Here is a 25,380-nt window from a genome sequence, read left to right on the forward strand (position 1 = left end):
TGGTATTTTGGGAAAATCTTGTTAACTGAATTCATAAAGTCTGCAAAAAAAATATTAAGTTGAATGGATTTTTAAGATAAGAGAAATATGCTAGCTGCTGACGAGGATTTCGTACATTTCCAAATGTCACTTGGGTGATGTATCCTTCTTTTGAAAACCTAGTTTCAAAAGTTGAGACAAAGTGCCGCAGCTTGTTTTCTCAAAAAAAAGAAGAATGGTTAGAAAGCACTTAGAACGCGGTGCTAGAGCGAAGTGGGGGGAGAGGAGGTGAAAGCTTGCAAGTTCCCTTAAAACATTGAATGCACTCACCGTCTAAAATGCTTGCAGTTATCAGTGAGGTGCCTTTTTCTTTTTCAGTAATATCTTTGATTGTTCAACCTCAGTTGCGTCCTCTGCTTCTTGTTCTTCTTCTTGGTTTCAACGTAATTTACCTCATAAACCTTCGAAGGAATGTCTATTTTCGAACTTCCACAAGTGTTGTCGCAGGCTGTCTAGAATCTGTCCTGAAAACCTCAAAAGATAGGTGAGAAACGAACATGAAGCATGTAGTGGTTGGTTAGAAATTTCAGAAAATGATTTAGTTCAGCCAAAATTCAGAGCTACTTAACTTTAGTGTATTGTGTGGCAAAATTTCACTGTACCTGGTCATGGCTGTAGTCGCTGCTGTGGACCATCTATGCCAGATGTTGCTTGCATTAATGGTCATGAGTAACGAAAAGCTACCAAATTGTTGAAGTCATGTCAGAGAATAGGCAGTTTCTGACTAGTTGTCTTGTGCTGTCAGTTTCTCAAACCTGTAATATTTCCAGCACTAAATTTTCCTATTTCACCTGCCGCGGTGGCTCAGTGGCTAAGGCGTTGCACTGCTGAATACGAGGTTGCGAGTTCGATTCCCGGCTGCGGCGGCGGCTTTTCTGATGGAGGCGAAAAGCAATAACGCCCGTGTGTACTAGGTTTCGGCGCACGTTAAAGATCCCCAGGTGGTCGAAATTAATCCGGAGCCCGCCACTATGGCGCACCTCATCGCCTGCGTTGCGTCGGCGTGTTAAACCCTACAAACAATCAACCAATTTTCCTATTACACATGGGAAACTAATTGTTCTGTTATTTGGGCTTCTTTGGTGCAGTATTACACCCATTGTTGTGCTGCTCACAAAAAGGGAGAATGCCATGTCCTCCGTAAGGTTTTGGGGACTAGACACGACACTGCCACTTAGTGGGACGTTGCTAGCGGCCCAGACTGCGCTTAAAGGCTGCTAAAGCTGCGTCATTTCCAGCTAAGTGCAAAGAACACGTCCCTTCGCATGTACCGCACGTGACATTCATGCATCGATCATTTTCTGGTGCATGGTAGGGAGCAACTCACCCTTTCAAGCGCAGCTTGCAACAGTGATCGTTGCACGTGACCGATGGCTGTCTGTTGCACTTTACAGGACAGCCAGAGCCAGCGCGATGAAGACAGCAGCGATTCGGGTCCTGAGAAGATTCCGCAGGAGCTGCTGCAGAAGTACATCCTGTACGCACGCGAGAAGGTCCACCCAAAGCTGCACCAGATGGACCAGGACAAGGTGGCGCGGATGTACAGCGAGCTCCGAAGGGAGTCCATGGTGAGCCTCGCGCCCTGTTTCAGCTTGTTTTTTTTTAACCTTTATAAGGAGTTTGTGGAATCAGTACCTGTAGTGCAACGGTGCGAAGTAAGATTGGAGTTTGGTCTTTTTTTAGCTGCCCCTTAGTCTTCTGCACGTGCACTTTTTTATGTCCTTGAGTTGGTGCAGAGTTGTGAGAAATGAAGAGCGTACTGAGTAGAATTATTCACAGCCGTTTGTCCTGCGGAAATAGCCTGGGAAGGCCAACTTGTGATTTGAAGGGACCACAAAGACGACGTACAGCCTTGCTCTGATTGAAAGACCGTCTTGTTGGAATGACGCTCATGTCAGTTGTTGTGTGAACTTAAATGTTGTATATTGAGAAAAACAGGGTTGCAACTCACGAGCTAGGTCTCTGCTCCAAAATGTCCGCCCAGAATGCTGTTCTTTCAAGTACTTTTCAAACACTATGTGTGTTCTCTGTGTTGTGCAGAGATACAATGCAAAAGGGCATTTCTGCACCTGTCTCTAATGTGAAACATATACTAGGGCTGGTTACGTTGAGGCGTAAGTACCTTTGATAGTTTGTTTAATAAAACTGCCCTTTTTGTGCACAATCCCTGGTATCCTTAAAATCTATTTTTGAATGTAAAAGCGTTGCGGTATCCTTCACTCAGCCAAGTCGAGAGAGGAGAGAGAGATCTTTAATGAAGTCTGGCGATGTTAGTCGGGCTAAAATGCCTAACTTGCTACGCCAGTTGATGACGTGGTGAAGATGATGGTGAAGAACTTGATGTGCACAGAGACGAGGGAGGGAACCCATGGGGTGAATGAACGACAGACTCAGAATACGGCCAAATGTCTTGTTCAAAGCTGTAGTGTGAAGACCTCCGACTCTGTTGTGTTGGCACCTGTTGACCTTGTCACTGGCACGGTAAAAGAAAATCAAAATGTGCGCGTGCAGAAGTGTTTGTTTGAATTTCGAACCCTCCCTCTGTCCATAGGCCACGGGCAGCGTGCCAATCACGGTGCGTCACATAGAGTCCATGATCCGGTTGGCGGAGGCGCACGCGCGCATGCACCTGCGAGAGCACGTGCTCGAGGAGGACGTCAACATGGCCATCCGGGTGATGCTCGAGAGCTTCATCAACACCCAGAAGTACAGCGTCATGCGCACCATGGCCAAGACCTTCCAGCGCTACCTCAGCTACAAGAAGGACCACAACGAGCTGCTGCTCTTCGTGCTCAAGCAGCTGGTGCAGGAGCAGATCAACTTCATGCGCAGCCGCTACGGCAGCGAGCCCGACGTCGTCGAGATCTCCGAGAAGGACCTACAGGAGAAGGTACTTGCATGTTTGATCGGATGTGCTACCTCTTCATTTCAAAGTGGCTGTGTAATTGCAGTAGCATTGACAAGCGTCGCACTGTGCAAGATGAAGGCCAGGGGGGGGTGCCCCAAGCGCTTCCCTTAAGGGGGGACGCGGCTTTCAACTTCGGAAAAATGACCAAAACATCGTTTTTTTGAAACCCACAAATTCGGCTTCAATGTTTCCTATTCTGTGCGTCTGCAAAGTTTTTACGCTGAAAAGCGTCGCAAAGTGGCATAAAAAAAATACTTTTGTAAGGCGCGGTGACAAACTATCAGCGCAAAAGGGCGAAAAAACGGCAATTTTCGGAGCGCTCTATCTCCGCAACGGTGCCACCGGGCGCGGCCATTTTGATATGGTTAGATCGGCCGAGCGATCGTCTTTCCGGTTCCGCTCGTCTCTTGTACCTTCGTTCATTCACAAACGCACAAACGGCAGAAAAGAAACGACGAACAAACGAAGCTAGAAATAGATGCTGAAGCGCTATTGGTCCTCCGGCCGGGCCCAGAACAACGACCCTCCTGATTGGATGTCGCGGGCGCAACGCAAGATGGCGGCCGCCTGAGCTGCGTAGCGAGCTGATTGAGTTCATTTTCGCCGCTTCGCTCGGCCGAGTTTCTGTTCAATCTGTGGTATTCAACACGCACGTTATCGCGATGGGAATGCCAGAGATAACGAGCCAGATTACGGGAAGTTGTGTGGCTCGAAAGGAGGAGGTCATCGAACGCTTCGTGGTGCGCGCGACTCTACCGTCGCCAGACCCCGGAGGGTGACGCGGTGTGCGCGCTTGCGATAGCGGTTCGTGAAGTGAACTTTTAGTCGGATTTGCGATGTTTACACGCTTAGTTATTGCTGTGTTTTGACTGTGGGATCGCTAGCCTTGAGAAAGAAACGGTCGACGCGTCAAACGCTGCGGCGCGCACGGCATAGCCGGCGCGCATTGGAGCATCACATGACTGGGCAACCGGTTACGATTGAACGCCAGTAGTTGTAATTAATGCCTGCGACGTTAGATTTAATCTTAAAAGCGACCTGACCAGCCATATCAGGTATAATCAAAGTTCGATATGTCGCGGTAAGCGTGCGCTGCGATGCGCGCGTGCCATATCGCCTTTCTTGCGCTACGTTTCCCGTGCACTTGTAATTTTCATGCAAACAGGTTTGAGTTAGTAATATAGGAATAAAAATATGCTCTCTGCGTTAAAAATGTACGTTACTGTGGCAGCATTTAACAGTGATTTTTTTAGGGAAATTATTGATACCATTACTTAGGGCATACTGGCAGTGCTGCGAGAAATATTGGATGCCTTGAATGTCAAAAGTAGTAAAAAAATATGCTGTTGCATTGAAGTTGGGAGTTATGCAGAATACTCTACCAAGCTTCAAAGTAGCTCATTTTCATCCTTGTGGTATGCAAACTTTTGGCAATGAACACCTGCACGTATGAGTACTAAGTTGCTGTGCCAGGCAAGATAAAACATAAAAAAAAGCCAAAAATGTTCAAATTTAAGTAAAAAAATGCTTAACTTGTTGCCATGGTGACAACACTGCAAAAGGAGGTTGTCCAGTGCGATACAGCCAACCAACTAACCTACTTTGCATTGAAAGCCCATTGAAACCCATCTTCCCCTCCGTTTGGTTTGCAAAGGGGGTATGTACTCTTCACGGAGGAGCTGAAAATGATGTTTTCTGGAAAGAGAAAGGCTGTAAAAGGCACTCCAATTTCAAGGCAAGGCCTTCCAGAAGCCCCATGTTCAAAAGGACATGAAAGGCTGCAACCGTGGCGACTTTTGATAAGTGAAACCTATGTTGCAACTTCGGAAGCCGTTTTCTCAAAACAGTTTTTTTTGCCACCTATGTCGCTTGTACCAGGGATTTCTTCGTGACCACTGGGTCTATTTTAATGCCGTTTCTTGCATTACATTCCTTGATGAACAGTTCAGGTCGTGACACTTTTGGTTTTCCAGATTTGTCTTTTGTGACTTTTTTATTCAAATAGTCGTTCACAGTCGACATGCCTGTTGCACATTAACCTCTAAAAAAATAAAAAATATTGTTTTGTAAAAAAAAATTCTAAAACTGTCACGACCTCGCCCATTCATTTGGGAATGCAAAGCACTTCGAACAAGTTTTCTATCGTGTTTTATAAGTCGCTCAAGCTCGGTACAAGCGGAACAGAAAGAAAATTTAATAAATAAAAAAGTTATCAAAATATTATCTTGAAATTTTTATGGTGTTATCACAGAAGCATTTCCAGTTGCTGTGCCAATTTTCATCAAAATCCACTCAGAAATAAAAAAGTTGATTTTGAAAGCCACGTCCCCCCTTAATTAAGCCCTGCACTCTTCTTTTTCCTATGAAACAGCAGGACAGTGGAGAAGAGCTGCTCTGGTAGAATGGCCCTGCATTAACTGAAACTGAGTTGCTTCTATATTGCTTCATTCTGCCCTTTCCAGAGGCAGGTTCTGCAACCTTGTAGGAGCCACGGAGTTGTGAAGCGGTCAAACCTCGGCAGGGCTGTCGCATTAAAGAGCTTTGTTAAAAGTGATAGCTCAGTGGAAGCTACTGATGGGACGTTTATGTCTTCGTTATTAATAGTGGCCCCAGTTTCTACCCCAAGTTGCACATGGTGGCTGTCCGAACAAGGTCAAAAAGCCTTTAGTGGTTGGGCAGCCTTACTAGGCCTTGTAAATGCTGTAAGCTATCTCCCAAAGACTCGGAATCAGCCAGCATGTTTCATTGTGTACTAGCTTCTAGTTTTCTTTGTACTTAAGCTTCAAGAACACTTGCTTTGCACTTCACTTGATGTCTCGAACGCTTTACCCGTGGTTGCCGAAGGATATAAAACCACTGTGACTTAAAGCTGCCTTTGCAAGTATGCTGTTTCAGCAAGTGCGTGTTCAGTTATGATAGCAAGTGCGTGTTCAGTTAACTCTCATCACTGCTAACTTTCTGGTGCTGTTCCTTTCAGGCTCACCAGCTGAACATCACCAACCTGTCACCGTTCTACGGCAGTGATCTGTTCAAGTCGCACCACTTCACCCACGATGCCAGGCGACACCTCATCGTTCTTGCGTTCTAATCGGCAACGAGTAAGTCGGACTGTTCCCCCCCGTGTCACCAAAGAGCGATCATTTTTTGGTTGCAAACGTGTCCTTTTATTTCCACGCTTTCCAAAAAAAGACAATCAAGAACAACTGTACAGCAAAGCTCATAAATGGCTCTTTGGAGAATAACTGGCAGCGGGCGCTTGTCCTGGGAAGAGACAAGGCGAAGGCACTTTGAATAAAGGGGAGAAACTACTGTTTACGTGTTTGGGTGCGACAGACGGTGTCAACGTTGCTTTTTTTGTACCTTCCAGCTCTGTGTGTTGTTCGTTCTGGCTACTTCAACGTCATCTATCCAACCTTCATGTTTTAGAAAGGAGTTCAATGCCGCGAAAGAAATGCTTAGCTGACTGTTTGAACTAGCTTGCGTAGCAGCAGTGACCAACAGTTGAGTTTTGTGACTAGCTACGACTACTGAGGCTGAGCAGTTCACCTATTATGTACAAAGTTGAGTGTTTTTGGAGCGGAGATGATGGGAAATCGTAAGTAGGGGCTGAAAAGGTCAGAAAGAGGCTTCTTCAAAAAGTTTTTCTTTTAAAGCTATGGACTCTTGCAGCCCGCTGACACTTGGTAGCGTAGCTGCGTTTGATTGTTGGCCTTTATTGAAGCGGAAAGGTAAATAGGTAACGCAGATACGCAGGCCAGTGATACATAACACGTCTGCTTTGTCTGCGTTGTAGCATCTGCTTATCTCAAACAACCTTGCTCGATGAGCTGTGAAGCACCACAAGTGGCGTTCCTAGAAACCTGAGATTCTTATTTGGTGGAAAAAAACAGTTTTCACTGTTCCAAATGTGATCCGGAAAGTCACATGGCCAACCATTGCTTTGCCAGTTTCGCTTTCTTGAATCGCACGTGCGTAGAAACTTCTAGCTCTAGCATTTGTCACAGCATCCTCAACAAGCACTCGGCAGTTGTGTATAAAGGTTGCTTTTTTAAGTTAAAGCGCTCTTATACCTCGAAAAACGTGAATGCAAATGTAACGAGAGACATATAGAATCGCGTTTGTCGGACAGTGAACAAAAACTCGCGAGTATCAAAGAAGAGAACGAAGACTTTTTCTCAATCAAACCACACTGCAGTTGGCATTTCTGGGTCTACCCGTGTTAGCTCACAACCTACGCTGAGATTTGGACCGAAATGCCTTCTTATTCTTCTTTCTTCTTCTTTACGGCTTAGTTGTTGAAGCTTAATTATGACACACTTCTTTGTGGTGTGTCTCACAGGGTCTTGGTCAGTATTTGTGATCCCGGGCGCGACCCATGTGGGGAGGAGCAGTCTTCTCGGTCGTTGTCGTCGATCCAAGGGTGAAAGGCGGAGGACTCGTAGCCTCTGTGCGACGTGTTTCCGTTGACGTAAGCCGGCCGGCTGATGATGAGCTCAACCGAATCGCCCGCAGAGGCCATGAGGGGGACCGTTAGGCAGCAGTCGTAGTCGTGTGTTTTGGTTTCATTCACCTGCATGCAAAAAAAAGAAATATATATATATATATATATATATATATATATATATATATATATATATATATATATATATATATATATATATATATATGAGGAACTTTTCTTACAAGTCGCTTCAGTTTTGAAGTATGTAATACCCCTGCGACAGTAGCGTCCGAATGTCATTTGAACCAAATGTAATTTGATTCAAATGCCAAGTTGTGCTGCTACACTGGGGTTTTGAAATGCCATTCGGCTCAAATGACATTCGAGCCAAATGAGCACCCAGAGAGAGACATTTGGGGTTTCAAATGCCATTTCTAGCGCACTCGCACGCAGCGTCTTCGATCGGCAATAAAAAATATAATACTTCCGTGCGTAAAACAAACAAAATATTGTTGTTTGTAGAACTTTGTTCACAGGTCATTTACTTAAAATATGAAATCAACATATTTAATTTTCATACTCTCAGAACCAGTGGGTCAGTCGCAAAAAAAAAAAAAAACTACACAAACAGCCACCACTTACAGTCAAAACTGGTGTCTCTTTTAATTTGATATCATTTTACTGCCTTAGACTGCTCCTAAATTTGATTGTTGTATTATTGTACGAAAACGGAACAGGGCGACAACAGCGCCACTACAGCGCGGCGAGCAATTGTGAAAGCTTTCAAATGCCATCGAAATTGTAGCGCAGCACGGCGGATTCTGAATGGCATTCGAAGCACCCCATTTGGTTCAAATGACATTCGGACCCTAGTGTAGCCGGGATATAAGAAACGCTTCTGGACAAAACACCTCAATCAGGTGTGAAAATGAAGTCAGCTTAAAACTTCAAGCTGTACTGAGTGGGTTCTGGAATTTAAGTTCAGCTTCGTGGCACCAAACCATCTTTCATTTCGGCATGAACGGGGCCCATCTAATCTATTAGTGTTAGCTGCTTTGTACCTAAAACTGGGAAATAAGAACATTCCAAAAAGCTTAGTAGTAGTGGTGCTTCCAACTTGCCTGGAGTATCCTGTCGAAGGGCTTGAGTATTCCACTCATGTCGGCAGGGCCACCGGGCCGGATCCGGTTAACGTAGACACCCTTCTCGTACAGACCGTCGGATACACTGAAGCCAAAGTCCTCGTAGACGTTGTCCTTGAAGAGCGTGACCCTGTGCACCTCGATGGGGATGGGTGCGGTCATGTGACCGCCATAGTTCGGATAAGGGGTCGTGACCGATCCGTCGTCATGGCGACCGTCGTCGTGCCGTCCCTCATACGGCGACAGCGTGAACGGCGCCTGCTCGTGGTCCGCCGCCTGGAACTCGCACTCTGTGGACGTGTCGTCGGACTGGAGCCGGGATTGAAATCCGTAGAGGTCGTCGTACTGGAGGTTTTCTGGATTCTGGAGCAGCTCCGGATGCGGCAGGGGCGCGATGGAAGGCAGGCTGCCCATTATGCTCCGCTCGATCTGCCGGAGGAGCTTGGACTGCCCGCACGTCTCGAGGTCTTCGAGGACCTTGGACCAGTCGGCGGATCCGCTGTCCGACGCGCACGAGTGGCTGCCCACCGTCGCGAGGAAGGCTGGCGGAGGGTTTGACGAACTGGGACCGGGGAGGGTGAGGTTCGGTGGCGGCCGGTGGCCCCAGACGTCTCGCTCCCAGGACTTGAGTTCGGCGGTCGCGTTGGGGCAGGGCTGTTGGGAGCACGACGACGGCTGAGCCACGCTGGTCGGAACATCTGCGTTTTGGAAGGAGGAAGTGGGGTGATTTTGATTGATTGTAGGGTTTTAATGCGTGGACGCAACGCAGGCGATGAGGCGCGCCGTAGTGGAGGGCTCCGGATTAATTTTGACCACCTGGGGATCTTTAACGTGCGCCGAAATCTCGTACACACGGGCTTTCTTGCTTTTCGCCTCCATCAGAAGAGCGGTCGCCGTGGCCGGGAATCGAACCCGCGACCTCGTGCTCAGCAGCGCAACGCCTTAGCCATTGAGCCACCGCGGCGAGTGAAAGTTGGTTGAGATGATGCTTGTAGGTTGTTGTAGTTGCAACAATTCCTACCTTTTCTGAATGTTTCCGTTGAAGAGTGCAGTCTCGTTTTTTTTTTTTTATTATTATTATTATTAGCATACTTAGTGCCAACTGTACCAGATGGGAAGGTATTCGGAATAGAGTTTTGCTTGCATTAGGGATGCTACGAAACGGTGGAACTTGGCCATATAAAGGCTACCACGTAGGGATTTTACTTGGCTCAGCTGCTGACGTCTATCTGAATACTTACTTGCGCAATGATTGCACCTGTCTTCTTTTTTTCTCTCATAAAGAAATGGAAGGATGTGTGGAGTACGTTGATTCTGTAAAGTAGTTCCCTAACTACGATGTCCTTTTCTGATTCGTGGAGATAGACGGTAGGCATCATGCTTGACAGAATTGAAGGGCAAAGTATTTGAGATCAGGTGGCTTCTTTCCGCAACGAGCACTTCCACAAAGCATGGCTTTTTGGAAATGCGGGGCATGCTTAATTTGAGAGAAACTGTCAGGGAGGAAAGTTTACGCAAGAACTTCCCAAGTCCTGTGGTTTTTGTTCAAGCTGAAATTTCAAGTCGATATGAACTAACTCGCCCAAACCCAAGCAATTCTTAAGCAAGAACTTTGTGGAAGTAACCTATTATTTGGAAAGGGCTAAATTTAGTTAATGTTGGGTTGTTTTTGCGCCTGGTACCTGTTTCCCGTCGACTGGCATCCGGTGTGAGAGGCAGCGCCACGGTTTGCGCTGGGGTGGGTCCATTTGCGACGGCAGCAGCAGCGGCGGCTGCGGCGGCGGCCTCCATCCCGCCATAGCTGTCCCACGACTCGACGGCGCTGTCGACGCTGGGGATAGGGGTGGCGTACAGGTTCAGGAAGCTGCTGGGCTCGGGCTGAAACGTGGGGGGAGGGCGGGTGGGGTGCTCGCTTGCGCCTCCCGCTATGGCCGCCAAGTTTCTGCGAAGCGCCGGGCTCACCTCTTTGGGCCGCTCGATCCGGTGACCACCGTCCAGGCCTGGAAAAAAGGACAGTCGAGAGGCAGGGGCAGCTTAGCTTTACTAAAACTTCACTGAAAGGGCGGCCTTCCAGGGCATCGTTCGCAGAAGTGCCATCTGTTGATGCAGTCTAGTCTGTACAAACGGTTATCCTTGATGCTTAGTTGCTCAAAAAATACTTCCACATCGCGTAAATTAATTCACCTTTGACGATGAGCAAAGAAGGTAAAGACTAGACGAATGCCACAATAAATGGAGTGTGATAACTATTAACCGTTCCCTACAGTTCATGACGTTCGAGTTGTGGTTTTGTGTGACCGTGTCTTTTTGGTAGGTGGAATACGAAGTCTGTGTCTATGGTAAAAATTGTCACCACTCCTGCCGAAAAGAGTAACAACCGTAATTTTGTTTCCCTTCGCCGTTTTCACACCATGGACAGAAGAATATTCACCACTCGAGGGTTCTGGAATGGTGGGCTTGGCAGCAGTAATACTTCCATTTCCTGCTTTTGGTTATATATAGTTTAATCTGCAAGGTCTTCAGAAAGGAAGTTAAAGAATTGTCTGATAAAAGTCTTGGATTGGGGTTCCTGCACAAGTTGTCTGTAACAAGTCGGCTCATAAGGGAAGATTGTGCTCCTTGAAGGAGTACTGACACGAAATTTCAAAGCTGAGGTAACTATATAAAAAGCTTCCTTTGTATACAGAGATATCTCCCAGCAAGTTTCAGTAACAGTTCAGTATAACATGTTTTAAATTCATTTTAATCTCTGCGTGCTCAAGAAAGCTCAGAATGGATATCCTTTCAACATCAGCATCAGCTTGGTGCCATCTATTCCTCCTGGTCCCAAACTGCTGACGTGAGAACCTCCATGGCATGGCCCCCTGAGTGTTTGTTTTGTGAAGACGAATACTGACACAAATAAACAAGGCTGTAGATAATTATTTACACCACGACGAACCGTCTCATCGGCCATGCTATGAATGTCGGGCTCGTAGGCACCCATAAAGTGAAAAAAAAAAGAAAGAACGAACACAAAAAATTTTGTGTCAGTACTCCTTTAAGAACGTACTGTAAGTGTCCATGGTTTTCGAGCTCAGAGATTTAAGTGGGCTTAATTAAGTTGCTCTGTTTCTGGCTTCTGCTTGCAAACCTAACAAGCACCCGTCCTAAATTTTTATGTTTATCTAGATTTTGGGCGGAGACTGTGTAATGCTGCCCCAATGCTGTAACGCATTCCAAAAGCGACTTTCCACCTGCAAGGGTACTTCAACTTCTTTCCTCTACCTTGGTTCCTGGGAGACTTGGATATTTTGAGCGTGACGACGTCCCCGGAGTTCTGGAGCAGGAGGATGGCCTCACTCAGGGGCTTCCCCCGCAGGCTTTGCCCGTTGATTGCGAGGATTCGATCCCCTACGTGCAAGGCGCCCGTCCTGTGGGGCGGAAAATTCACATGGGCCCTTTGAAGTCTCGTACACTTGTAGCGCAGAGCATGGGTGTTTTGCTTACTATTAAGGGGGGACACTGGTCTTGAAACAACTTCTTTTAATTTGTAAGTAAACTCTCTGTGAAACTTGTCAGTCTTGCTGTTTTTTTTTTCCCCACTGATTTCAAATATGCCATTATTTTTTCAGCTGGTCAATTAGTTCCCGAGATAATTTGAGATAATTAGCCATTTTTGGTCATACAATAGACAAAACAGTGTTGGTCATAAAACTGTAATCTTTATATTTGCCACTGCTATGAACCCTGGTGAACGCAATAATTGAAGCAGTTTTTTGATGCGCCGCTTGGAACTAATTTTACAGCTCATTAAACTTCGGTGTTTGAAATGAAACGGGCACTCAAAATGGTTCCCTGCCACTGGTGCCAGCAAAGTTTAATGAGCTGCAAAATTATTTCCAAGGGATGCATCAAAAACTGCTTCGATTATTGCATTCACCAGGGTCTATAGAATTGGAAAATATATAGATTTCAGTTTTATGACCAACACTGTTTTGTCTTGTTTGACCAAAAATACCTAATTGTCTCTAATTATCTTGGGAACTAATTGACCAACTGGAAAAAATAATGGCATATTTGAAATCAGTGGGCAAAAAACAGCAAGACTGACAAGTTTCGCAAAGTTTACTTGAAAATTAAAAGAAGTTGTTTTAAGGCCACCCCTTAAATGTCTTACATACAGTTGTTAATGTCCTCATGGTTAGTGTTCCTAATTGCGCAGAGCTGCCGTCGACCGGCTAGCTTAGAAACAAGTTCTCGGTGCTCTCCTCAACTAGCCAATAAACAGTTTTGCCATTTGTAAACACAACTGCCTTAAAACTTCTCACGCAGCCCACAAAGTTTTAGCATCGCATGTTTTTGTTGTGTGTCTTGAAACAAGATTTTGCAGAGCACATTTCTCAATTTATGTATAGCAAAAAAATTTTACAAGTACCACCGTATCGAACTCCTCTTAGTTGTCATGCTCGGCCTACTGCACCCTCCATGGACGAACTATCATGCTATTAGGTTTAACGTCTGCAGTTAGAGTAGGCTTCCCGCATTAAAGGCACGAAGAAATGCTTTTTAATCAAGGTGCGTCTCCTTTGACTTTCTAGCTAGGGTGTTTTTCCTGCAAAGCAGCGCACCACAGAGCAGCAAACTGTTAAAGCCGTACCAGGTAGGCCCAAGGCCGCGGGAAGAGAGAGAACTGTTATTAACTAAAGTGCCCGATGGATAAGATGAAAGATATGCTTAGTAGACTGAAGAAAGTTAGTGGGTGTTTTTGATTCGAGGGCTTCGGAAACTTTTAAACGAGGGGGGTTACTCGCGATTGGGCAGAGGGGGGTCTCCCATCATCACCTTTCGGCCAGGCCTCCCTCGGTGAGGCCCGAGATGATGATGGGATCGAAGGGCTCCTCCGTGCCCGAGATGGTGATGCCCAGCGGACCCCCGTGCCTGGCCAACTCCACAGTGAAGATGACGGCTCCCGTCGCATCGGGTTCCTCTGCACGGGGAAGAGAAGGGAGGGGGCCTTAATTAATTCCAGCTCTCCTGTGCACAAAGCTAGGTTGAAACAGCGAGCACTGCAGCTTGTAGTAGTTCTTTTTGTAATAAACATTACAGACAAGGGTTCTGTGGTCAAAAGGCTGTGTCAAGACGTGCAACTAAGGAGAAAAGTAGCGTAAAAATAACCATACCGCACAGCTGTAAAACTTTTTTAGCAACAGGATTGCGGGTAGAGATATGCATCCCCAGTCTTGGCTTTGTATTATGTTAGCATTCCACCGTGGTAGTTGCAGAATGACAATGTTTTTGCAGGCGGACTTTGGAGGTGGCGATTTGCAACCCCAAGTCAGATTCAGTATTTGTTTTTTAATTGGCTTGTTGCATTTAATACCCTGCCTCCTTATTTCCAATTAAACGCGTGCCTTAAGCAAGTAATAATGGGCTTTTAACTTTTAACAAACATGTGCTCATTATTGCTATTGTTATGTTATTGGCAAGCACACGAAAAAATAAAAAAGAACAAGATGCATGTAAATTGCATTTTTTTAGGTGTTGCCAGTTAGTAAGGAAATGTACCCAGTGGCTAAACGACTGACGTGTAAAGAAAATTAACTTTCTCCCGCCGCGTGGCTACGTCCGGGCGTAGTGGAGACATTACGCCTGTTGCCGGTGATCATTAAAGTCTCTTTCACTCACTCATTCCCGCCGCCATATAGATTGGCAGTGAATTATCACATTCTTAAATGCTACTCTGACCAACCTTAGTGCTGGCAACAACCTCAAATCGCACTGACCGCAGAAGGCCTCATCCTTGCGTATGCGCAACTTGACGACCTCCTCGGAGGCTTGTAGGATCTGGGCGGCATCTTCAATGGTGCAGTTGTCCATGCGGACAGAATCGATGGCCAGGAGGTGGTCGCCGGGTTGGAGGGTGCCCGTGCGGTGGGCCACGCTGCCGTGCTTGATGTCCGAGATCAGGAGGGGCTCCCCGGGACGCCGGTTCTTGGGGGCTGGGAAGAAGTGTTCATGTCCAATGCTGGACGAAGGCCTGTCCCAAACGTTTTCAGCCACCTCTGTCGTGGGCTTGTCTAGTCCATTCTTTGCCCTCAATTTACCGACTTCATCCCTTCATCGCACTTTTGGTCTTCGTTCTACTACTTCATTTACTGTCTCTTGTTAACCGTACCATCCACCTGTTGTTCATTCGTATTACATGACTGACCCAACACCGCTCCCGTTGCTTAGTTTGAACTAGAAATGTCTTCCACCTGAGTTTGTCCTCTAATCCACGCTAATGTTTTCTTATCTTCAAGTTGCTTTCTGCAGCTCATTGGGTTGATCTAAGTTTGCTTAAAGGGGTCGTGCAGACAAAACACAAGTTTGATTCATTCGAAAGATTGCCCCGTTCCAATCGTACTGACACCACTTTTAATGTAAACTTCGCTCAAATAACCTACATAATTAGGAAAAAAAGGGAATGGCCATGCAACCCACTAGCTCATTTCCTGCAACAGAACCTACGATGTCATAGGCCGTGCTGCGCGGTTGGCTGAGGCTGGCAAAAGCAAATGCAAATTAGGGAGGGCTTTTATAAGCTTGCCGAACGAGCTATTTGCGCTTGAAATTAGGGCAAATTCTTTTTATAGCACTAAGAATTGTGGGGTGAACTAAAGTTACGAACGAACACGTGAACACTGAAGCAGTTAGTGCGGCACTTTGCCGGCAGCATCGCTAACACAGCCGTCGGATGCGCTGGACTTGTGTGAAACACTGAAAAACTGACACAACCGGCACTTTCGCTTATGCGACCATGTTTGTCAAGTCATAGCTTACGTTTTAGGAAACGATTAGTATGAACCGTAATAAAAATACGGCAGGTGTAGAAGTCCAGCCAGAAGCAAAGTGCGAACGCTGGCACATCAGCTGAGGCAGCAGTATTGCCGCGCCATGAAAGTCGGCGATTAACAGGATAACCAAACACTGGCACTTCAGCAGTATTGCAGTGCCATGTATGAAAGTGGCCGATAAACAAGATAATAAAACGGGTGCATGTGAGATGGGAGTAGCCTTGGTCAGCAGGCTATATTTAGTTTTAAGGCCCTGCTCTTAACACGGCATTGTCGACATCATGAAAACCCACGATTTAGCGGGAGGATTGAAATTTTGCCTTAAAATATTTAATTTCTCGGTGAATAAAGCGTCGCTCGCTGCCGAACAAGCGCTTATGGCCCTATAAAACGCTAAATCTTTTGAATAAAACAAACTTGTATTTTGTCTGCGTGGCCCCTTTCGTGTGTTACGGTATCTAACACGTCACGGTGCGAAAATACTCGCAAACAGGACATCTGGAAGTAATTTCTGCCAGTTTTGTCTGGCAAACGTAAGCTCAACTGTTGCTTTCACGCCGGCCAGTGAAACGTTCATTATGACATTGTGGGAAACGGGAAAAAACCCGTAAAGCTGGCAACTCACATGTGATGGTGATTCCAAGCCCGGGGCCCTTCTTGGCAAGCTTGACCGTAAAAGTGCCGCTGCTCGGGATGACGGATTCGGCGACGTCGAACTCGATGTCGAGGACTATTCTTGGACGGGATTGCTGAATGAGCTGAGTGACTTCTTCAACGGAGAGGCCCTCGGTCGTTTGCCCGTTGACCGAGAGGACACGGTCTCCGATTTGGATGACTCCCGTTCTGAATGTTAACAGGAAACGTCGTGTTACTGAGAGCAGTTAACTACGTGCACATTTCAAGGAGACATTTTTAGCATAGAAAAAGACAGAAAAAGACATATAAAGGCTACTTTGCTTGGCACTTGTTCATTCGAAAAGTGGGGACTACGTCATTTGAGTCTACAGAATACACGTTCAGCTCCGAAGTATGTAGTACTGACTTGTAGTCACTATTGTGTTAAGGCGTTGTTTCGCATCACCTTGCATGTTATAGCCATCGTTGCAACGATAAGTTGTGTACAGCATACTTGCAGCAGCTAGTTCGATCTCGGCCTCTTGGTCTCATTAAATGAACTTTTACAAAGCAGCATATTCATCATGTCGTCAAAAAATTTACACACGATGGCACAACTTCAGCTGTTCTTTGTAAATCTTGCACAACCGTGCGTTCGAGATTTCGGCGCACGTTGAAGATCACCAGTTGGTCAAACTTAGTTTGGAGCCCTCCACTACGGCACGCCTCATCGCCTGCGTTGCGTCAGCGCATTAAACCCTTCAAGCAATCAATCAACTTTTGTGTAGTTTCCGAACATGCGTGATTGTTCTTTCTGTTGGGGGCGCTCAACTTTAGCCCTGGCGGAGTATTGGCAGAAGACGGACATTTTGTGTAGAGTCCATGGACGTTACCTCTCGGCGGGTCCCCTCGGATCTATGTTGCTGATTGTCGGGATCGGGGGCTGTGGTTCGGAGGTGTAGGGGGTGGGACCCTGCAGGGCAAAGCCAAAGCCCTTGTGGTCCGCGTAGACCACCACCTGGGTGGTCTCCGTGTGGCAGAGCTGACTGGATCCAAGAAGGCAGGCAGGAACACCGTACACTGATGAGATGGACGCTGCAGAGATAGAGGCAAACCTTTATTAAGGCTTCCATGTTGGCTGGATTGCTGGTGCGGGTGTTTTGTGAACTCTACGAATTGTTCTGGAGATTACCATATTTGCATGATTCTAAAGCCCCCCCCCCCCCCTCCCCGATTGTAACCCGCATGTAGGTTTCCTTATCAAAATTTAAAAAATAATTTGTCGGTGATTCTACTGCGCAGATGTAAAAGACATGACCCCACGTACTTGGAAGAAGACATTTTATTTCACGCGCGCAACGGGGGAAGCGAACATTTTATGTGCTTCGCAATCTTGCTTATCCAGCTCCTGCTGGTATTAAAACCAAAGCGGAGAATGCTGAAAGCCGATTTCAGTTTCGCGCCCGATCAAAACAGGCACGCAAATTTTAAGGCTACTTCTAGAAAAAGAAGGTGCGCGTTGGAATCGTGCAAATACGGTGTTAGTAGTTGGAGTCACAGTCCATTAAGTTTTCAAATGTGTTTTTGAATTAAAGGCCAACCTTTTTCCGAAGGCTTCAAAAATTGGTGCTGGGCTTTGTTCGAGGGCTTCGTTCTCTAAGCACCAATTACTTCTCATTGCTATTTGACGCTCGGGTTGGGCATGTGATACCACTTTGAACATTAACGTCGATAGAACTGGTTGTAACTATCAAAAGGCGTCATTACCTGGGTCAAATTTCAGTTTGTGAGGCTTTTCACGCAGTATCTCACTTGGGATCATTTACACGTATTCACAGTGCACACAAAGATCAACCCTTTCAGCTCTGATTTTTTTATTTTCAGGAAGACTTTTTTCTGTGTGTTCTTAAATTTTAGGGTCCCATAAGCCTCCAAACAAAAAATAGAGCTGGAAGTGCCAGTGATTATATTTATTTTATGAGACGAATAACTAGAACATCTGGCAATTAAAAATTTTATGTCATGCAGAGACATCATTTTTATGACTACATGAACCTACAAACAAAAAATAAGCTTCGTAATGCACGTACTTATAGATATACAAGCTTTGGAATAAAACTTGGACCACCATTTTTTCAGCCTCAATGTTGTAATTTCTTCTCACTGGAGCTGCTGCGTCTTTGTAGCGTGGAGCTCCACTAAAATGAAACAACAGTGATATCTGTCGCAATAAGCATCAATGAAGCACAATTCCCCCCAAAAAACGAGCAGTTTTGGTTTCATTCTCTATGCACTAGAGGAACTTTTATGTGACGGCATCAATTGACACCACCAGGGCCGAAAGGGTTAAAGTAACCAACCCCCTTCACCCGTTGCGGAGGCTCAGTGGCTAAGGCGTTGCGCTGCTGAGCACGAGGTCGCGGGTTCGGTTCTTGGCCGCGGCGGCCGCTTTTCTGATGGAGGCAGAAAACAAAAACGCCCGTGTGTGTACGAGATTTCGGCGCGCGTTAAAGATCCCAGGTGGTCAAAATTAATCCGGAGCCCTCCACTACGGCGCGCCTCATCGCCTGCGTTGTGTCAGTGCGTTAAACCCCACAATCAATCAATCAATCAACCAACCCCCTTCGTCCGAAGTTGAGGGTCATGCCTCCTCACCATTTGACGAGCTGGACAGGTACTCTGGGAGGTGCTTCCTGCTGCCCGGCCTATTTCTCCTCGAGGAAGACGGAGTGGAGAAGGGTGGAGGGGGAGGGGGAGGAGGAGGGGCCGGGGGCAGGGGCGGCAGAGGACAGCGGCCGCCTCCCTGGGCGGCGTTGGCGGCGGCCGCCGCTGACCGGTTTGAGTGGGCCCCCATGGACGAGAGCGTGTCGTAGCTGGAGGCGTAACCGCCGTGTGGAGGGGCAGCATGGTGGTGGGCTGCACCTTTTGACGGTTTGTCAAAAGAGGGGAGAGTTTGTTAGCGCTCTGACGTTTTATTCTTTTTACAGACTCTGAAGTGCGAAAGCATTATAGAGGAAGTGGGCAAAATAGTGCAGTGTAGGCTGAAATGTCATGGTGAAGTAAAACAACATTTTTGACTGTGAGGTACAAAAAAAGGCAGGAAGAGGAGTAAACTTTATTTAGGCGAGCCTTAGGTGCTGATGTCTGGGCCTAGTGGGGGGTTTCCTCTAGTCCAGGATACCCTGGCCTGCGCTGGCCACCCGGGCCCTCTCCACCAGGCTACTCTGGGAGGAGAGGTCGGAGCTGGTGAGCCGTGCCACCCATCGCTTGTATATAGGTTGGGATTAGGAGTGAGGGACGGGGTTCGTTGACACCCCCATACCAGATGGTACAGGGTGCTAGGGTGGGGTACATAGCATGGAGTAGGGTATTGTGGGGTTAAGAGTTCATTTGTAGACGTCGGAATATTGTAGCTTTGGTTCTGGATAGGTGTGGGTGGGGTGGTGGGTATTGTTGGTGCCCGAACCATTAGTGGGTGAGTATGTTGGCGTATTTTCTCAGGGGGGTAGGCTTGTCGATGTCGTGATCTTGTAGGAAACGGCCCGGTGCATATGGGCGCGGGCAGTGGCGTGTGCCAACTCATTTCCTTTGAGGGATTTAGGGCCAGGTGACCAGACAATCTCTACTTCTGGAAGCTGTTTAATTTGTTTTAGAGTAGCCAATGCTGGTAGGGATATTCGTCTGGGCAGGAAATTGTGGCATGCAGCTTGGGGGTCGGTCAGTATCACTGTATATTCTTCGCAAGTGGTGGCGACTAAGGCAGTAGCAACTTTTTCGGCAGTTTCTATAGATTTTATAAGGGCCGTGAGTTTGGTTAATTCTCTTCCGTTGGCGTCGGTCACGCTGGTAGTGTGGGCAGGTTTGTGGGGGTATGGAGATAAAAGGCAAATTGTCGAAATTTAAACAATGTACTCTACGCTGATATACATAAACTGTGCCGAAATACATGATGGTCATTCAAGAACTGACCAAAAAACAGCCTACGATGATAGTGTTTGCCAGCTCAAGAGCAAGAGGATTAGTGAGCACACAGAACATTTGCTATGAAAACTGTACAGAAACTAGGATGTGTAAGTCACCGCAGTACTGCTAACAAGGCCATATTTGGCGCTTTGTAGCTGCAAAACAACAGGAATAGTGATACATGTTTTTGATGTAGGCGATAGAGAGCAACCGTGGCTTTAATTTGGGCTAGTTTGAAAAAAAATCGAAGACGGCCTTCTTTTTTAATTGGCGTTCAAAATATACGAAAATGTGTTACCTTGCTGCAGTACAGGGCATTTTTCATATCGAACCGTCTTGACCACATGAACTAAAATTGGCGCGAAGATTGAACGAGCATAGAAAAATAACGGGAAAAATTTTTCAACTACATAGCTCGCTTAACTTCCGAGAAAAAAGTTCCGACGTTCGGGCAATTTCCAAATTTTTTGCAATGTGGTAATTTTTATTAAAAGGCATTCGCTATGCAAGCCAAACGCGAATGTGTAAAATAGTTTGAGAGTAGCAAAGTCTTTACATAAAAATAACTAGGGCGATAGCTGCGGTAGTTTTTGTTTTACAGTGGTAGAAGTTTCTAATTTTCTGCTAGCCGAATTCGGGAATTTTTTTGAGAAAGGGAAATTTATTTTTTCCCGAAATAACTTCACATATGTTTTGCCCTGTGCACAAGGAGCTATATATAAAATCTTCGTCAAAATTAATGATGTCGACCGGATGTGCCTGTCCGATCTCTCGTGAAACACTGTGCAGTATATGAAATGCTGGCATTCGTATGACCTGGACTCCACAAAAATCGGTTGTCTGTATATTGAAGAGGGCACATGGGTCTTTGGGGCAGAAAAATTGCCCAAAAAAGCAATTTTTGTAGGAATCACTTTTCTCTTGGTATGCACAGTTTTTCCTCCTAAAATTCTGCACTTGGAACAGTACTAGGTACTTATAAAAGCCACTGGGGCCCGATTTCAACAAAAAACATAACAATTTTTTCATAATTCCCCACTTCTTTGTCACAACTAGTATCTCAGTGATAGGAAATTTTTTAAAGGTTCATCCCAGCATGTAGTGCAGCTGGGAAGATCATTTCTTTTGCTCTGTGAAGTTGAACATTTAAACCAGCCAATAAGAGAAGCAGATTTTGCATTTTGTGTTTCAGTAGTTGTTTAATTAGCATTATTTTTAATTGGTTAGCCGAAGTACTTCAAACCTAGAAGTTATAATTGATGTAAACGAGTGTGTAATTGTAAAACGAAAGAACTGCTTCCCACATTTAATTCTCTACAACTTGTGATATCTATTCATGCCTTGCTGGTAATTTTTTGTTGAATAGTTTTTTTTCCTTTCGTTCTCAAGAACAATCAAGGAAGAGTTTTAATTGACTTGGAAACCAACTACCTCACATCTAAACTAATTGGATATTTGACAGCAGCTAAACAAACTGAAAAAGTCCATGAAGTTTCATCAAAATTGGTTGAAAAGCAAAAAAAAAGTTTCTTAGACCAGTGTGTGCACCCCTTAATGTACCAAACTTGTATTTTGTCTTCATGGCCCCTCCTTTTGATGCCCAAAACATTATTATTTTGCTTAAGCGTCTGAGAAGTTTTTTATGATCTAAAAAAACTTCCAACGTCACAAATATGAAGACAAAAAAAATTAGTCCATTAGGGCGGGCACTCGGACACTGGGCACAGGCTGCTTATATATCACTTGGAACAAGAGAGCTACCTTGACCACCATGATTTATGGTTCAAGCGAGAACAATAACGTAAAGTTTCTATTGCTATCATTTGTAATAGCAACGAAATTGCACAATTTTGGTTACCTGTCACTAGCCCATTGAACCACCGGGGCTCGATGCGAGTTGACACGCGTAAATAGAACACGGAAGTACGTGCTGCCCCCTCTTGCATAATTTTTGAAGGTCCGGGATCTTTTGTCTGTCGATAGATGGTTAAATGTCGAAAAGCGACAACGTGCGAGAGAAAAGAAAAAATATTGTTTGAGTTGTTGCTTTTGATGAACACTGGGCATCAAAGGGTTAACAACGGGTCCCTCTTACTGCGCTTGGATGCCGTGCTGGAGCATTTGCGGATGGCCATCTGGCTGATGGGGAGGATCTCCAGCCTGATGACGTCTCCGACTGCCATTTTCAGGAGCTGTGTGGCCTCGGCGGCCGTCATGTGTTCCACCCGGGTCCCATCTATGGCCAGGAGCTGATCGCCCACGTGCAGGGCTCCGCACCTGATGAGATGGAAGTTACAACCACCACTTTTTTAAAACCCACCACCAACTGCCTTACACAATGCATTTTGCTTATGTACATAGCACATTCTTTTGACGTTTTTTGCCGGCATGTATGTTTCCAACTGTTTTAACAATAAAATGCATAGTTTGGTTGCTTACTGTTTGTACGGGCCGATTTCTTTTACATTTTGTGTGGGGGATTTCTCAGGCAGTTGCTTAGCTGAACTTGCTGGAGAACGATCGTGAGTTGAATCAAGGTATCTGATGAGTTTTGTAACCCACCGCGGTGACTCTATGGGCAAGGCTCTATGCTGCTGAGCCCAAAGACGCAAGTTCGATACCGGCCGCAGTTGCTGCTTTTCTGATGGAGGTGAAAAGCGAAAATGCCTGTGGGCTGAGATTTCGACACCTACGTTAGAGATCCCCGATTCAGGTGGTCAAAATAACTAAGGAAATTATCATACTAGCACTAAACACAGACAAAGGTAAAAGAGGCGACGAAACACACGCTAGAACTTCAACTCAGTTTGTGCAACAGAAAGGCGAAAAAAGGCTATATATGTACATGAAACGTGGAAAGGGTGAAAAAGGGTTCGCTAGTACGATTATTTCTTTAGTTTGTAACCAACTCGCACAACTTACTGCCTTAGTGGTCGAAATAAATCCGGAGCCCTCCACTTCAGCGCGCCTCATGGCCCGGGGGTGTAGCTTCAGCGCGTTAAACCCCCAAAGTTTGAATTTTTTAGTTTTGTAGCCTGGGCACGCGGGGCTAGGTAGCATTCTTCCCCATTTGGATCTGAGGCCAAAGCTGCTCAATGGCTTGGTTTCACAGTTGAAATTGAGTGAGAGGCTGACTGATTTTTTAATCGCCCACTTAAGATTATGTGACTGATTTTTTTCAGAGGCAGTGTTTTTATTTTACTCCCAGTTATGGCTGGTCCCTGCTATAAAAAATTTGTGTGCATGCTTGTGCTTTGCAGAGAAACTCGTGATGACCGAATCGAAGCGCGAGTTTTTTAATCTTCTCGAGTCTTTTTTGAGGTAGGGCATGCTGGGCGGAAAGAAATTTGTTTCTAAAGTGAAAGCTTTCTTAGTGGGACCGATCGCATCCTGTCAAAAAACTAAATAAATTTTAGGTGCTAAACAACATGGACCAGAAGAAACACGTATACACAGACAAGGCGCCACTTCCAACTAAACTTTATTAGTGAAAAACCCTAGGTTAAATACACTGTTCAGTATGTTCAACCAACTAGCCCTGATCATGCTTTTGTCAAAAAACTAATGCATTTCCCCATAGGCCGGTTGGTCAACTGAAAAGCTATGATAATATCTCTGGACACAAGGCACGTGTGTGAAACCAGGCATCTATTGTGTCAAAATGGTTACGTGAAAGTTGCCAAAGAGGAGCGGTCGCGCATAAGATCCCAGACATCAGTCACGAGGAAGGGGTACAATGGTATACCTTTATCTCATAAACCACGTATTGATATGCATGTACTAGCTTGTTCGTAGATGCGTTTACTCAGGGTGTGAAAAATTGTCACATGGGTTCGTCCTTTGTTTGCGATTCGGCTCTTTGAATGTTCGACGATTGATTGGACGCACTTTCAGCAAAGGCTGGATGCACTTTTAGCTTTCTCGCTTCTCTCGACTTTCTCGCGGAAGAGATGGTAAATTTTTTGGTCTTCTTCTTGCAACAAATTTGTTCTTTATTCGTGGTGGGTTTAATTAGCTGATTTTGTTATCAACTCGTAGCTTGGAAGTTGTTACAGGTAGCCCCAAATATTTCCTTGCACAAGTTAAGTGTTTGCTTGAACAGTCAGTGAACAACGAAAAAGGAACGGCAGACCACGAGGGTATATGTTCTAGTAATGGCCATGTGCACCACACTTTGGCATATAGTTTGTGGGCGCAAAAGTGATGCTATACCTAATTGAGCAATTTTTCCAGTTTCCTGAGCTGGACATATCTAAAAACATTATATTCGGTGAAAAAATTTCAATCGAAAGAACCTTTCCCATCGGGCAAAAGTGCGTTGGCTGTTGACAAGTTTTAATATCTTTTTTTCCTGTTGGTTGAAACTGTTCTTGCGGTGATTACTCCCATAGCACCCCACACATTTTTGCAGTTGCATCTTTTCCCCCCCCCCAGTCCAGAGGGTTTGCGTTTCCGTTTAAGGGGGAACGTGGCTATTAAAACTATTTTTTAAATTTTTTAAGTAAACTCCGTGAAACTTGTCAGCCTTGCTGATTTTCCCCACTGATTTCAAATATGGCATTATTTTTTGAGTAAGTCAATTAGTTTCCGAGATAATTAGAGATAATTAGTCATTTTTGGAGGGACATTAGGCAGAACAGTGTTGGTCATAAAACTGTAATCCTTACATTTTCCAACACTGTGGACACTGGTGAGTGCAATAACAGAATCAATTTTTTGACGCACTGTTTAGAAATAATTTTACAGCTCATTAAAACTTCGGTGTTTGAAATAGGCACTCAAAATGGTTCCTTGCGACTGGTGCCGCCAAAGCTTAATGACCTGTGAAATTGGTTCTAAGCGGTGCATCAAAAAATTGATTCTCTTATTGCACTCACCAGTGTTGGAAAATGTAAAGATTAGTTTTATGACCTGCACTGTTTTGTCTATTGTTGCTCCAAAAATGACTACTTATCTCGGAAACTAATCAACCAACTGAAAAATAATGCCATATTTGAAATCACTGGGAAAAAAGCAGCAAGACTGGCAAGTTTCACACAGTTCACTTCAAAATACAAAAAAAAATCATCATCTTCCTGCAGGGGAACCCTGAGTAGTGGAACCCCGTGCAACTTTCTCATGCCCTTTATTTCAACTAGAACAAGCTGACTAAGACACTATCAATTAACTAACAACGCTGCATTTGAACATAATTCTTTTTTGTTTCTTTCAAGTCACCAGTGTTAGAAGTTTTGTGCTGCACTACAGGTTGATATTTTTGCAGTCCATCAAAAAAACTTATTGGTGACCCATTAAAGGGGTCCTGAAATGCCTTCCGCCGATGCATGGATGTACATGTAGCCACATAAGACAATGTATTAGCAATCTCCTCCCGCAAGAATTTTGTTAAAGCGATGAGTATTAGCTGAGAAATCGTAAATCAAAAACCGCGCATTATCGTCGCGCCGCGTTTCC

General features: G+C 45.4%; 2 protein-coding genes across 5 annotated transcripts in view; one reads left to right on the plus strand and one right to left on the minus strand.

The window, feature by feature from the left end:
• The window catches only part of Mcm2 (DNA replication licensing factor Mcm2), a 44,454-nt gene extending 22,090 nt beyond the window's left edge, over positions 1-22,364 (plus strand). The window contains exons 14-17 of the mRNA XM_077690254.1: positions 1,434-1,607; positions 2,591-2,929; positions 5,925-6,045; positions 22,116-22,364. Of these exons, the coding sequence (XP_077546380.1) occupies positions 1,434-1,607; positions 2,591-2,929; positions 5,925-6,035 (624 nt within the window). The 3' untranslated portion in view covers positions 6,036-6,045; positions 22,116-22,364. The remainder of the gene's footprint in view (positions 1-1,433; positions 1,608-2,590; positions 2,930-5,924; positions 6,046-22,115) is intronic.
• Grip (Glutamate receptor interacting protein) overlaps positions 7,215-25,380 on the minus strand; it is a 168,864-nt gene continuing 150,698 nt past the window's right edge. For 3 of the 4 annotated variants that reach the window (XM_077690252.1, XM_077690253.1, XM_077690250.1), the window contains exons 9-19: positions 22,022-22,203; positions 18,619-18,885; positions 16,857-17,058; positions 15,974-16,191; positions 14,296-14,511; positions 13,355-13,499; positions 11,798-11,943; positions 10,493-10,530; positions 10,213-10,408; positions 8,510-9,228; positions 7,215-7,517 (exon numbers count right to left, since the gene is read on the minus strand). In XM_077690252.1, the coding sequence (XP_077546378.1) occupies positions 7,281-7,517; positions 8,510-9,228; positions 10,213-10,408; positions 10,493-10,530; positions 11,798-11,943; positions 13,355-13,499; positions 14,296-14,511; positions 15,974-16,191; positions 16,857-17,058; positions 18,619-18,885; positions 22,022-22,203 (2,566 nt within the window). In that variant the 3' untranslated portion in view covers positions 7,215-7,280. The remainder of the gene's footprint in view (positions 7,518-8,509; positions 9,229-10,212; positions 10,409-10,492; positions 10,531-11,797; positions 11,944-13,354; positions 13,500-14,295; positions 14,512-15,973; positions 16,192-16,856; positions 17,059-18,618; positions 18,886-22,021; positions 22,204-25,380) is intronic. The other variant, XM_077690251.1, reaches the window with a different exon arrangement.

This window comes from Haemaphysalis longicornis, unplaced genomic scaffold (assembly GCF_048455015.1).
Source record: "Haemaphysalis longicornis isolate Haplotype H1 unplaced genomic scaffold, Haemaphysalis longicornis Haplotype H1 scaffold_10, whole genome shotgun sequence".
Taxonomy (NCBI): Eukaryota; Metazoa; Arthropoda; class Arachnida; order Ixodida; family Ixodidae; genus Haemaphysalis; species Haemaphysalis longicornis.